Here is a 13,329-nt window from a genome sequence, read left to right as displayed (position 1 = left end):
GTAACACAATCTGGGCCTGGTGCTTTTCTCCTTTTCTGCTTCCGGAAGACCTGGCGCACCTCGTCTTCGCTGATCTGAATTGCAGGTGTGGGGGAGAGGGGGGTTGCTGGAGGTGTGAATGGTTGTTTGGAGAGGTGTTCAGGGTGGGTGTGGGGTGTTTTTTCAAACCTGCAGTAGAACTCATTCAGATCGTCTGCCAGTTGTTAATTCTCCACAGTGCTGGGGGATGGTGTCTTGTAGTTGGTGATCTCTTTCAGACTTTTCCACAATGATGCTGAGTCGCTGGAAGTGAACTGAGTCAGAATAAATCCTCTTTGCCACTCTGATCTCCTTTTCCAGTGTGTATTTGAGAGTCCGGGTGTTGTTGCTCTGTCTCTGTGATCTGATCAGCTAGTTGTTGTAAAGCCGAGCTCACACGCGCTTGCGGAGGAATGTAAACACTGACGAGAATGAACGAGCAAAACTCCCGCGGCGAGTAGAAAGGAATATCAAATAATGTATATAAAATTATATAACTAAATGATATGAATGATATGTATTTGAATTATATAACTAAAATTAAATAACTGTAATAACAGATTTAGGTTCAATAAAGATGTCAGTCTCTATTTTTCTTCTTTTTAGGGCAGCAGTAGTTCTAGCAGCAAATCAACCATCCACATCAAAAGCTGCAGGACAGCGCACAATTCAGCAAACATTTCAGAAACAAATCAAAGAAAAAATAAACAAATACTACTGTTCCAATTGCAGAGTGAATGCAAATGTATATCAGAATCTCCTGCGGCAACATGCAGTTCCTTCCTGCAAGCATCTCCCAATCAGCCTGGAATTTTCATGCAAGACAATGCTTGCTGTCACGCAGCAAAACGGGTAAAGCAGTTCCTTGAAGCTAAGAACACTGAAATAATGAAATGGCCTGCCGAGAGTCCTGATCTAAACCCAATTGAAAATCTCTGGAAAATCCTTGGCAACAAAGTTATGGTCAAGAAACCCACTACAGTTACCGAACAATGGAAGAGACTGGAAGAAGATTGGACCAAGATAACACCGGAGCAGTGTGAGAAACTAGTCCTGCAGCTGCAGATGTGCTGAAGTCCTTCAAAGCAAGGGCCTGCAAAATTCCTACTTTATTTTTGACAACTGTAACCCTCCAAAATTTTAGTTGTAATCTTCTCTCTTGCTACAGTGGTTACTGTTATCTAATTTTCCACAGTATGTATGTATATTAGGCATGGCCGGTATGAGATTTTGACAGTATGATAACCTTAAGCAAAAATATTTTTGTTATATTTGTTGCTTCCGAAGGGCAGTTTTGAAAACTTTTGAACAGAATTTTTCAGAAATCACGTTATTTTTATTGCGCATTCCAAGTAATATCAATCAAACTGCAGTTGGGTTGTTTTGATTAAGTAATAATAACTTAATCAAATACAGGTAATTTACAAAATTAAAGTTAATTGAAACTGAAAGTATGTTTTTTTCAATCAAACTGCATTTGGGTTGTTTTGATTAAGTAATAATAACTTAAACAAATACAGGTAATTTACAAAATTAAAAAAAAAAAGTTAATTGAAATTGTTTTTTTTTTTTTACATGTTAAAAGTTTGTTTTATAGCAAAAGCAGGTAACTCCAACAGTCGTTTTATGGCAAAAGCAGATAACTCCACATTTCATGTTTTAGAGTTAAAAAAAAACACTCTTTTAATCTTTGTAATCTCCTCAGATGACAATGTAGATGCCTGACAAACGTTGTTGTTGTTGTGATCATAGACTGTATGGATGTGATTACACGCAACACACATTGTAACGTTTTTGCAAGGTTCCGTGAAAACGTTTCAGTTTTTATTTTCCTTTTACGCCCTGAAGAAGATATCACAGGAATTCGTAGAAATTATCCATCCTCGATCACTTTTAGTTAGCTTTGACGAAACTCTTCTCCAGTGTTGCCAACTGATTTTCAGGGGAAGTTGCTAAAGGAAGATTGATTTGTTGCTAAAAGTTGCTAAATGACCCGATGTCATTGCGCGGTGACGATGTAAATATGTTAATTTAGCTGTGTTTATAAAATAATATAAATGCATAATATAATATTAAAATATAAATAACTAATTTTAAATACATCATTGAATTATTTAACACTTTCACATTTGTTAACAATTACAATTTAAGTTAATTTTTATTAGCTAGTAAACTAGTAAAACTACTCATTCAATTGTAACATATTATAATAACAATATAGATTACATAACAATTATAGATCCATAACAATTATCGATTTAAGCAGTGTATTAGTAGTTCGTATGCTACACTCTAAGAAAAGTCTGTAAAAATAGGGCAAAATCTATTAATATGAAGGAATTTTCCATAATTATTATTCACACGTTTTTTTACCTACATTTTAAATTACGCATTGTATTTTGTGTTTTCGGGTTATGGATAATGTCCTGGAAAATTACTACATTTTTCATTTTTCTAGATATTTTTCTTGATCAACTGATCAACAATCTCAAGTACAAGCTACTAACAAGGTGTATCATAAATGAACAATTATTCTATTATTATTATTAAATTAAACAATTGCTAATAGCAGCCAACTTAATTCATGTGAATTGTGTACTGCTAGGCACCTTTGGTTTCCTCTTTTTGTGTAATTTAGATGGAAAATGTGTGCCTTTTTTATCGTTTGAGTCACTTATCAAAATTTGCTAAATGTTGCCAAATAAATTTGTAAAAATAGCTAAATTTGTTGCTAGGTGCTTTTGGAAGAAAAAGTTGCTAGGGTAGTCTGAAAAGTTGCTAAATCTAGCAACAAAATTGCTAAGTTGGCAACACTGCTCTTCTCAGCTAGCACGTCTTTTCACCTTGTCACCTGACCTGAATACAGCGCGCTGATTCGCTAAAATGGACTTATCGGCCTCTGTTCAAAAACAACAAGGGCGCTTGTCAGCTTCTGCAGTAAAACGTGAACTCGCGATGCCTTGAAAGTGGACAATACCAGCTTTTTTGACAAAACGTGTTTTAGGGTTCAGATCGAGCTATATTTAGAGAACAATGCACGGCAATCAGCTCTTTTTTTTTGTTTGAAAGTGGCGTTTATCGGTTTTTGCAAATAAACTTTTCATATATATTCAGCACCTGGGTTTGGAGTTCAGTAGTACGCTGAGTGACAGCTGAGGGAAAGATACTGTTCCAGAGTCTGCTGGCCGACAGCGAAGACTCCTATGACGTCTCTCAGATGGGAGAGGAGTAAAGAGTCTGTGGCTGGGGTATGAGGAGTCTTTGATAATGCTTCTGAACCTCTTTAGGCAGCGTTTGTGGTGAATGTCTTTGATGGAGGGTCGCTGAACACCAGTGATGTATTGGGCAGTATTGGGACTGAGACAGTGCAGTTGCCATACCACACTGTGATGCAGTTTGTTAGGATGCTTTCAATAGTGCAGAAGTAAAAGTGTTCATATGTTGTGTTCATATTTGAACACAAAAGTGTATTATAGTGTATGCTTGATAAATAATATATTGGTCAAAGACAAGACATCCCATTTTGGTGTTTGCATCAGAAAAGAATCATTCCCCTTTAAAATAGTCACATTTTGTTGCTTTGCAGCCTGAAATTAAGATGGACACAGTTATCCAGCTGTATTTATTTAGTACAAGTTATAATATCCAAGTGAAAGATGTAACACCAAAATGTAAGAAAAAAACAAAAACAAAACAGAATCACTGAGTTGGAAAAAGGATCACCCCCTTGTGTCAGTATTTTGTTGAATCACCTTTTGGTTTAATTACAGCCTTTAGTCTGTTGGGATTTGTCTATACTAATTTTGCACAAACTTTGTAATATTTACCCACTCTTCTTTGCAGAACTGCTCAAGTTCAGTTAAATTTGATGGGGACGGTTTGTAGACTGCAGTCTTCAAGTCATTCCACAGATTTTCAATGGGGTTTAAGTCTGGGCTCTGACTAGGGCATGCAGGACATTCACCTTTTTCTCCTTCAACCACTGTGTGCTCAGTTTTGCTGTGTGCTTTGGGTAATTATGTTGGAAGGTAAACCTTCTTCCAGTTGACAACTTTCTGGCAGAGGGCAGCAGATATTGCTCAAGAATTTGATGGTATTTTGCCCCATCCATTTTTTCTTCTATCCTAAAGTGCTCCTGTCCCTGCTGCAGAGAAACACCCCTATAATAGGATATTACCACCTCCATGCTTTACTGTAGGAATGGTTTTGTTTGGATGGTGAGCTGTATTGGATTTCCATCAGACATATCATTTGGTGTTGAGGCCAAATAATTAAATTTTAGTCTCATCTGCCTCAGAATCTTCAAGGTGCGTTTTGGCAAAGCTCAGTCGTGACTGCATGTGGCCTTTCTTGAGGAGTGGCTTTTTTCTTGCAACCCTCCCATACAAGCCACATTTGTGGAGAATTTGTGATATTGTTGTCACATGCACACGATGACCACTCTTTGTCATAAATTCCTGCAACTGCTTCTGATTTCAACTTTATCCCGGAGATCTTTTGACTGTGCCTTGTCACCCATAGTTGATTGTTTGCTTCAGTTGCACTACCAAGCACTGAAATGCTCCAGGAAAGCGCTTTTCATGCTGAGCTAATCAAAATGACCACAGTTGAAGTCAAATGGCTTTGTGTGCCATTGACTACGTTTACATGTGCACCAATAACACAATTATTTCCAATAATCAGAGACTTAATCGCAGTAAGATGTTTACTTGACACGAGCAAACCTCTTCACTCCACTTTACATGCAATTTTCATTATTCTGATTATTTGCTATAAAGTATGATTATTTTTTTTTACTGTCATTATTCGCATACTCCAACTTATTCTTTTATTTTTCTGACACGGTGTTATATCTTTCACTTGGGGTGATTCTTTTCAATTTACAAAAGTGATTTTATTTACACAACAGGTATATTAAATGCATGTAAAGTGTATACTTTAATGTTTTAAATAACCTTTGGGACAATAAAATGTCAAAATATGGGTATCAGCGTAACAGATATATTTATGTAAAAATTAAACAATACTTATTGAAATAAAAGAAAAAGTGATCATACTAAATTTTATTATACTTCAGATGATTAAAACCTGCTGACAAATGGGTAAAACCTAGTTTTTTTGAAGGCAAAGATTTGTAAAGATTTAAAATGACAATTACTAAAAAAAATACATAAAAAAAAAAAAAAGATGAAACGGGACACATTCTAATATACAGAAAAAAGCTGTATTGTACTTTTATTGTTTTGATGCTTGAAAACCTTTTCGTCTTTGACCCAAATACAAATTGATAAATACATAAATTCACCAGGCATCTGCAACTAATAAACTGGATATCACAACTTACAGACACTGCAATAAAGACCCCTAAACAACACTGTTTTATCAGTGCTCATTATGTGTAATCCATATGGCTGGAATGCCCATAAACATGACCAAACACAATACAGCAAATAATTATCGTGATATAATTAAAGATCAAGAATCAGTTCAGCTCACCTCTATACGAATTTAGCATCATCCTAGAAGCATTTCCAGTTGTCTTTTAAAAACACAGGTAAAACAGGTGTGCTTTTCTCAACAAAACACAACATAAGGCCTAATAACAATATCTGTCTGCATAACTGTCATTCACAAACAGCACATAGCGAATACTTCGCATTTTAAACTGTATTTACAGTCTCTGTTTGCTGCTGTTATTTTGAAGTGTGGTAGTAGTGAAGGCTGTAACTCTCAAGGGTTTGTCATTCATCCACCGACACTCGTATCTGTTCGGACTAAACGTGGCCTCATGATTCCCGCCGGAGCCTTTTACCCTTTTCTCTCATTTCTCAACCACAGATTTGCCAGAGTGGATTGTTGATAGGTCATTATATGGAAGGTACGTGGCGGTAAATGTGGCCGTTTTCATTAATTGCTGACAAAGGGGCTGTTGTTTAGCTGTGGGTTGCTACTCTTCATCTCATTAAGCAGCATTAGCTGTTAGCTGCTGGTAACTCTTTCAGTCAAAACATGCAAACCAGTTTACGGTCAGGACAGAAGCTCTGACAAATGGTTAAATCTACCTTTCCATGTGAGTGTTTGAACATTTAATACATTATTTTGGTGTTCATTAGCTGCCTGGGCGACGGCTAGGTAGTTACTTTGCATATATAAACTAATCACAGACTAGCTTATCTTGTCAGGATCCAGGCGGTCAGGTTTGTTTTGCTCCGTAGCTGTTTGTAACAAATTTACATGCCGTTTGTGTCTGGGAAATTATTATTATTACACATTTTAGTGGGTAGTATTGGAATAAAAGCTACTCGTGTGCTAGCTAGCTCGAACGCTAAAGAATTTAGTTATTGCTCCAAAGCTCCTGACACACCACACTTGACATGCAGCTTATGAAACGCCGCATACCCACAAAAGAGAGCCGTTAAGGGTGTTTGAAAGTGATGGTGCATGTGTGTTTGCAGACGGTGGTCGCAGGATGGACGCGGAGCTGGGTGCTGACAGCGCCCGCAGAAAGATGGAGGCGGCGGGCGAGGCGCTCGAGATCGTGCCGCTGGAAATGTATGATTCAGCCCGAGCCAAAATAGCGGCGAATCTGCGATGGTTGTTTGCCAAAGCCTTCGGTATCGGTGAGTTGGTTTGATTGTGTTTATGAATGAAAACAGGACAGAGGGGGGAAGACTCTTTATTTCTTAACCGACTCTGTGTGAAAGACAGTTGGCTAGACCGACAGATGTGTGCTGCTCCCCTGTGGTATTTCCACCTGATACCATCACTGTACTATGGTACTGAGCAATGATTATGGGAATGATTACCATAGTCATAGTTACTTGTGTTACATGTCCAAAAATGGCATTTCCATACTACTTGAACATATACTATTGTCTTTACATAGTACTTAAAAGGGTCATATGATGCGATTTCAAGTTTTCCTTTCTCTTTGGAGTGTTACAAACTGTTCGTGAATAGATAAGATCCCTAAAGTTGCAAAGACTAAAGTCTCAAACCCAAAGAGATATTCTTTATAAAAGTTAAGACTCGTCCACGCCCTCCTAAAACGCCTCGTTCAAACATGCCCCCACATGTCTACGTCACGATGTGGGAAGATCAACACCGCCCAAATGTATACGCAAAGAAAGAAGACAGAAGACATAACTTTGATTCTCGCTGTAGTATTGTTGCTGCTGCCGCCATGTGTGTTTCGTTGTGAAAGCGAAACTACTTTGTTTGGTCTTCCAAAAGAGGACACAACTAGAAATCAGTGGTTAAGTTGTCCTTACAACACTGTTCCAGAACAGTTCAAACCAAATATTCAGATGTGTGCAACGCATTTTACGGAGGACGAGGACTGTTTCCTGGGAGAGTAGCCTACAATGCCGGTGTTCCGGTGAATTCAGTTCCCGTTTCCTCTTCGGCGCGCATGCTGACCTCAGTCTATGATGCTAACAAATAATGCTGACTCACAGCCTGTAAGCAATGCGTAAAAAGACAGTATAAGTCATTATAATCAGTAATTATGTCCCCACTGGATGCAACAACTGCCTCATTTATAATGGGTTTTATTGGTGTCTCATCGCGCCGGGACACGACATCACCATATGGTAAGGGGCGTAACATTTCCGTGACACGCTTGAGGAATTCGGCCAATCACAGCACACTAGATAGCTGGCCAATCAGAGCACACCTCGTATTTCAGAAAGGCGGGGCATAGAGGAGAAACAATAATGTACAGTATGGGGAAAATAATGTGCTTTTTGAACCTTAAACCGCATAAACACATTTCATTACACCAAAAACACAAAATAATGTTCTTTTTAGCAACGTCAAATGACACCTTTAAAAGGATACCATGATACGTATATGTACCATGGTATGATCTTGGGATATTTTAATAAAACCATGGTATTTCCATTCTACCTCACCTTACAGATAAGTACAGAAATATTGGACTGCACTGGTATCAGATGATAATACCATGGTACTTTGATGGATTCTGCTGAAATTCATACTATTTACATAGTACAATATTTACAAAGCATTTCCAAGAATACCATGATGCATATCTCAACAACCATGATAGTAGCATGGTATTTTTTTTTTTACCCGGAAAGAAGGTTGTACCAATATCATTTAAACACCTTTCAGAAACAGAAAGTAGTGCAGCTGCTTTGTATACAGGGTTTCCGGGGTAACGGCTGTATTTAAATGAATTATTATTATTATAATTTCTGCAGTTTAGCGCCATCTGCTGTCAGAGAGTGAAAGTGCGCTTTCATCCAGAGCGTCTCTCACATGTTCCGCCATGTGCTTCTGGTCCGCGCTTGTTTACATCAGAGTGCGCGTGCGTCTTTCACGCAGCATACAGCGGTGTTGTGCATTTTGACCAGTTGATGGGAAAAGTATTCTTAAAATGCGTTCAAAATTCGGAATAATTTATAATATATAATTATTCACGGTATTTAGAAGTGCCCACAATAACAATATCATGCATATCCATTACCGTGATATACCGCATTACCGAATACCGGCACAAGTCTAATTATGATACCAATATTTTCAATACCACTGAAATTTTGATACCACAGCAAAATATAATAGGCTAGTCTAACTAATATTAGTAAAAACTTTTATTTAATTTTGTATTTAATTATTTTAATTAGCCTATTATTATTAAATACAAAAAACAAAAGCTGCTACTTTTTTTTGTTTTTATTCACGTACAATACCATGTACCTTACATGATTCTTCAAGCTACTTAAAATATCCAAACACTGTGGTGTTGCTATGATACAGAAATGGATTTCCTGGGTACGTTTAAAAAATATATACAACAGTGTTTCCCATACATTGATTTATTTGTGGTGGCTCGCCACAATATCAACACTGACTGCCACAAATAGATTTTCCAAAATGCATTGACTTCATTGAATAAACATGAGCTCTGCACATTTCAAAGTCAAAACACAGCGTGGGTGTTTTTATATGAATGTATCTTTGAAAGTCACTGACTGTCTTTAGAAAAGTTTCGACGTCATTCATTTCATTAAATCTTTCCTATAACGCCTGATAAAGCAGCGTTTATGAGCGGAGCTCTGCTTTGTTTACAGCCGTTACCAGGGAAACCGCTATTTCTGACGCTCCTAAAGCACCTCCTGCTGGCAGAGAATTAATGTGCACTTTCAATCAGCACGTCTGCTGATTTATATAGCCTATATTTGCCCTGGTGAAGTGCCGCCACACATTGAGTGTAAGTCTGGGAAACACTGTACAATTTTACTCTTTGTGATTGTCGTTCATAGGGCACTGATTTTTACCAATTAGGATTTATGGAAATACCACTCAACAACTTGAGAGGTCAAGAAATATTACAAATGCGTCAATTACAATATATGGCCTACAAATGTTATGTCTGAGAAGGCTTGATCACCCCTATACTTTATTGTTTTGTCCAGTTGAATAATGTAAATATCTCAGAAGTAGCAGTCTGTGGGATTTATGGGGGAGTGTAGTTGTTTTGGGTGGGAGGGCAGCATTCTGAGTCCACTAATGTGGTATTTGACAGTCAGGATCACAAGCATTTGTCCCATCTGCAGTGCTTGGACTATTGAAATGTTGTGGATGAACAGGAAGGGGTTTCCTAATACCAGCGACTCCCTGTCAGCAGATATGGAGCGTTCACTGAATGCAGGGCACCAAGAGTCTGTTTTGTTGCCCTTGCGTTGTTCCAGACTTTTTTTCTTCTGTGTAACACAAATGGAGAAGTTTAGCAGAATATCCAGGCTGCTCTTTTGCATGTGAAAGTGAATGGGGAGAGATACTGTCAAGTAAAAAAAAAAAAAAAAGTGATTAAACAGTATAATAAGGGTTAGCGTATAAGCGCATCAACTTGTGCATTATATTACAACACTTCTGAAGTCATAACTTTCAGTACATTCAGTTATGCCACAAAGACATCAAACCTGGTGCAAGTGCAATGTCTTTTATGCACATGTTATACATAAAAGTAGGAAGCTTTCATGTTTCTTTGAAGTGTGCATAATGAACAAAAATACACAATAGCAGTGTTTAGGATGCATTTGACTTGTGGTCATGCACAGTTGATTACTCTTCAATAATGAGGCATAATTATTCATTCTGTACTCAGACAGGGTTAACAGTGTGAGTACCTGCATATGGAAAAAGTGATGACCAGCAGCCATATTTGCTCCAGGTATATTTTTAGTCTCTGCTGCTCTAGTATCAGTCACTAATGACTGTTACATATGAGCAGTGCTATGTGTGGCCAAATGACATCAAACTTCCAATGGGTGGATTTTTTTTTTAAATCACTTTTTCGTGTAATGTGTTAATTTAGTTCCTTTTTTGGACTGATTCGGTGTTGATTCATGGTGTTACCCAGAAGAGTTACACACAAGATCTGTTTGAGCATTTGGCTTCTGTTAGATCACCTCATAAAACTGGCACCGTGGAATGGTATCCTATTAGAGGATGTATTCAAGCATGCGCTGATATGTAATCTGTACCCCCTTTAACAAAAAGGCACCCCACTCTGCCATCATCAGTGAGTGAAACAGAAATGTGGTGTGTAAGACTCCTGACCTCATTTTAAAGCTGAGGAAGCTCTCTCTCTGCTGTTGAGTGTTTAATTATCTGAACTGTCTATGCAGGGTGTGTCAGTTTGCCATAATAGTAATTGGTAATAATAATAACATGGATATCAATTTATTACGTAAAAATGGGAGATAAATAATTGCATTTCTTGAAGGGTCAAATATGTGCTTTTTTGTGGGTTGAGGTTCAGTTTGTTACCCCACCATTCTTGTGAAGTTCTTTGTCCACCTAACCCCCCCCCCCATCCTGGCTCGTCTGTTATTCAGGATATTCCCTTCAGTAAAGCTGCTGTTAAAGCAGAGTTGTTTTGGCCCAGTAATTGGCCTGAATGGCTATGAAGGCCATGTGCCTCTTTACTGTCTGAAGTGGCCCAGATTTGTAGGGCTTCTTTGCATTCTGCTAATGACTGCTTTGAATGTCCATTTCAGTATTTTTATTTATTTATTTTTATCTGAGAGTTAGGATAAATGCAAATGATTGCAACTGGGACCCTTATTTAAGGCTGTCATGTCTTCTGCGTTTTGCTTTTTGGTGTAGATTTATGAATTTTTCATGTTTAATATAGTTAACACACACTTTAAGATATAATTCTGGTAACAATAATTTGCATCCATTTGTTAATATTAGTTAACTACAGTAATTAACATGAACTAACAATGAAAAATACTTCTAAAGCATTTATTAATCTTGTTTAATGTTAATTCACAATTACTAATAGTATTAAAATCAAATGTTTTCTCTTAATATTATTTAATGGACCTGAGCTAATATGAACTAACAATGAACAGTTTATTTAATAGATACTGTAACAAATCTGTTGCTCATTGTTAGTAATGTTAGTTAATACATATTGTAAAGTGTAATCGAAATTCTTAAATATTATGCCTGCGGCTTTATGACCTCATAAGAATTGACAGATTTATATAATTGACAGTATAAGTTATATACTTAATTCATTTGTCACACCACATGGCCATTTAAAATGAACTAGAGAATGCTGAATAAATTAAAATAAATGTTGACCTAAAGTAGACACTACATTTATACATTCATATAAATACCATCATTATAGTATTAGTATAATTAATAGGGCTGGGTTTTGACACAAATTTCACGATTTGATTCAATTCTCATTCACAAACTTTCGATTCGATTACCGATTCGATTCAGTATCGATTATTTTGGATATATATCAGGTACAGCAAATGCCAAATTTTCTCAAGGAAAAAAATCTTTCAACTAATGCTGTAAAATATGAGAGTCAGTTGGTACTACATTACTTTAATACTGAAGGTTAAAATTGACTGATTTGTTAAAATTACACTTAATTACACTTTAAAATAATAAAGTTACAATTACATATTTCTACTTCAATTCATTTTTTTTAAATATAAAAATAATGGTGGCTGTCATAAAAACTTGATGGATTTATTCAAACATAAATTAAACATTGAAGAACAGTACAATTTATAATGAATATGTTATATGGTGCATATATTTAGCTAAATGCCCCTCTCTACAGTTTATTTATATCTGATTGAGTTTATGGTCACCGAATATGTTTTTTCTGAGGTAAATGTGACGTTACGTGACACATTACAGGATATGGATTTTTAAGTTGTTCTCTTTCTTTTAACTTACCTTCGGATGTTTAGTCATGTTTATTTTGTGCTGAAACTGGTATTAATGTGGAGGAGATGATCAGTTCACTCGCGCTGCTGCATCTGTTGATCTGAGGTGCTACAACGATCTGTCACTTCACATTAAACAGCGCCAAAACGGCATTTGTTGTTTGAATACTGCAATACAATGGACAGAATTTGAAATCTGAGACTTTGTTTCATATTAAAAGTACCAAAGCACAATGCTTATTGGATGGCATTGGATTGGATATTGGTATATTGGATGGGAGGTGCCCTTAAATGTTCCGTCCATGGTGTTGCTAAAAAGAACATTATTTTGTGTATTTGGTGTAATGAAATGTGTTTATGCAGTTTAAAGTGTTACGCCCCTCACATACTGTTGATGCCGTGTCCGGCCGGAGCGACGAGACAAAACTTTAAAACCCATTACAAACGAGGCATTTGTTGCGTCCAGTGGGGACATAATTACTGATTATAATGACTTATACTGTCTTTTTACGCGTTGCGTTGCATCGCGCCGTAAACATAAAACCCTGTCTGCATTTGTGATCGGAGAAATGACAAACAACAAGTGCTACTCTAGACACTAGTGTTTGAATCATCAGTGGCAAATCCTTTAAATGAAAACGTACTTACAGACTGTGAGTCAGAACAGCCGGCATTGTAGTCTACTCTCCCAGGATCAGTAAACAGTCCTTCATAAAATGTGCTGCACACATCTGGATATTTGGGTTAAACTGTTCTGGAACTGTGTTGTAAATACAACTTAACCACTGATTTGTAGTCGTGTCCTCTTTTGGAAGACCAAACAAAGTAGTTTCGCTTTCACAACGAAAAACACGGCGGCCTAGCATGAGCGGAAGCCGCGGCTTAGCGTGAGCTGAGGCCGGGCTAGGGTGAGCAGAGGCGGCGGGGTTGAGAACGGCGCGGCCAGCGGATCCGACGAAGGAGCGGCAGCCACATGTGACGACCCCGGGCTGGACTCCGCTTTGTCCACGGTGAAAGTTGATGTATTCCCTCAGCGACCAGCACAGATCAGCTCTAGACATGACGAAGCGGATATCGT

The 13,329-nt window shown here is 37.4% G+C and overlaps 1 protein-coding gene across 5 annotated transcripts in view; it reads left to right on the top strand.

The window, feature by feature from the left end:
- The first annotated feature begins 5,826 nt into the window (after positions 1-5,826).
- LOC107672541 (calmodulin-regulated spectrin-associated protein 1-B) overlaps positions 5,827-13,329 on the top strand; it is a 37,587-nt gene continuing 30,084 nt past the window's right edge. For 3 of the 5 annotated variants that reach the window (XM_016465771.1, XM_016465774.1, XM_016465769.1), the window contains exons 1-2: positions 5,924-6,088; positions 6,474-6,638. In XM_016465771.1, coding sequence (XP_016321257.1) covers positions 6,067-6,088; positions 6,474-6,638 — 187 coding nt within the window. In that variant the 5' untranslated portion in view covers positions 5,924-6,066. The other 2 variants (XM_016465770.1, XM_016465772.1) reach the window with 2 other exon arrangements.

This window comes from Sinocyclocheilus anshuiensis, unplaced genomic scaffold (assembly GCF_001515605.1).
Source record: "Sinocyclocheilus anshuiensis isolate Anshui unplaced genomic scaffold, SAMN03320099.WGS_v1.1 scaffold176, whole genome shotgun sequence".
NCBI lineage: Eukaryota > Metazoa > Chordata > Actinopteri > Cypriniformes > Cyprinidae > Sinocyclocheilus > Sinocyclocheilus anshuiensis.
This window is presented reverse-complemented; position numbering and strand designations above follow the sequence as displayed.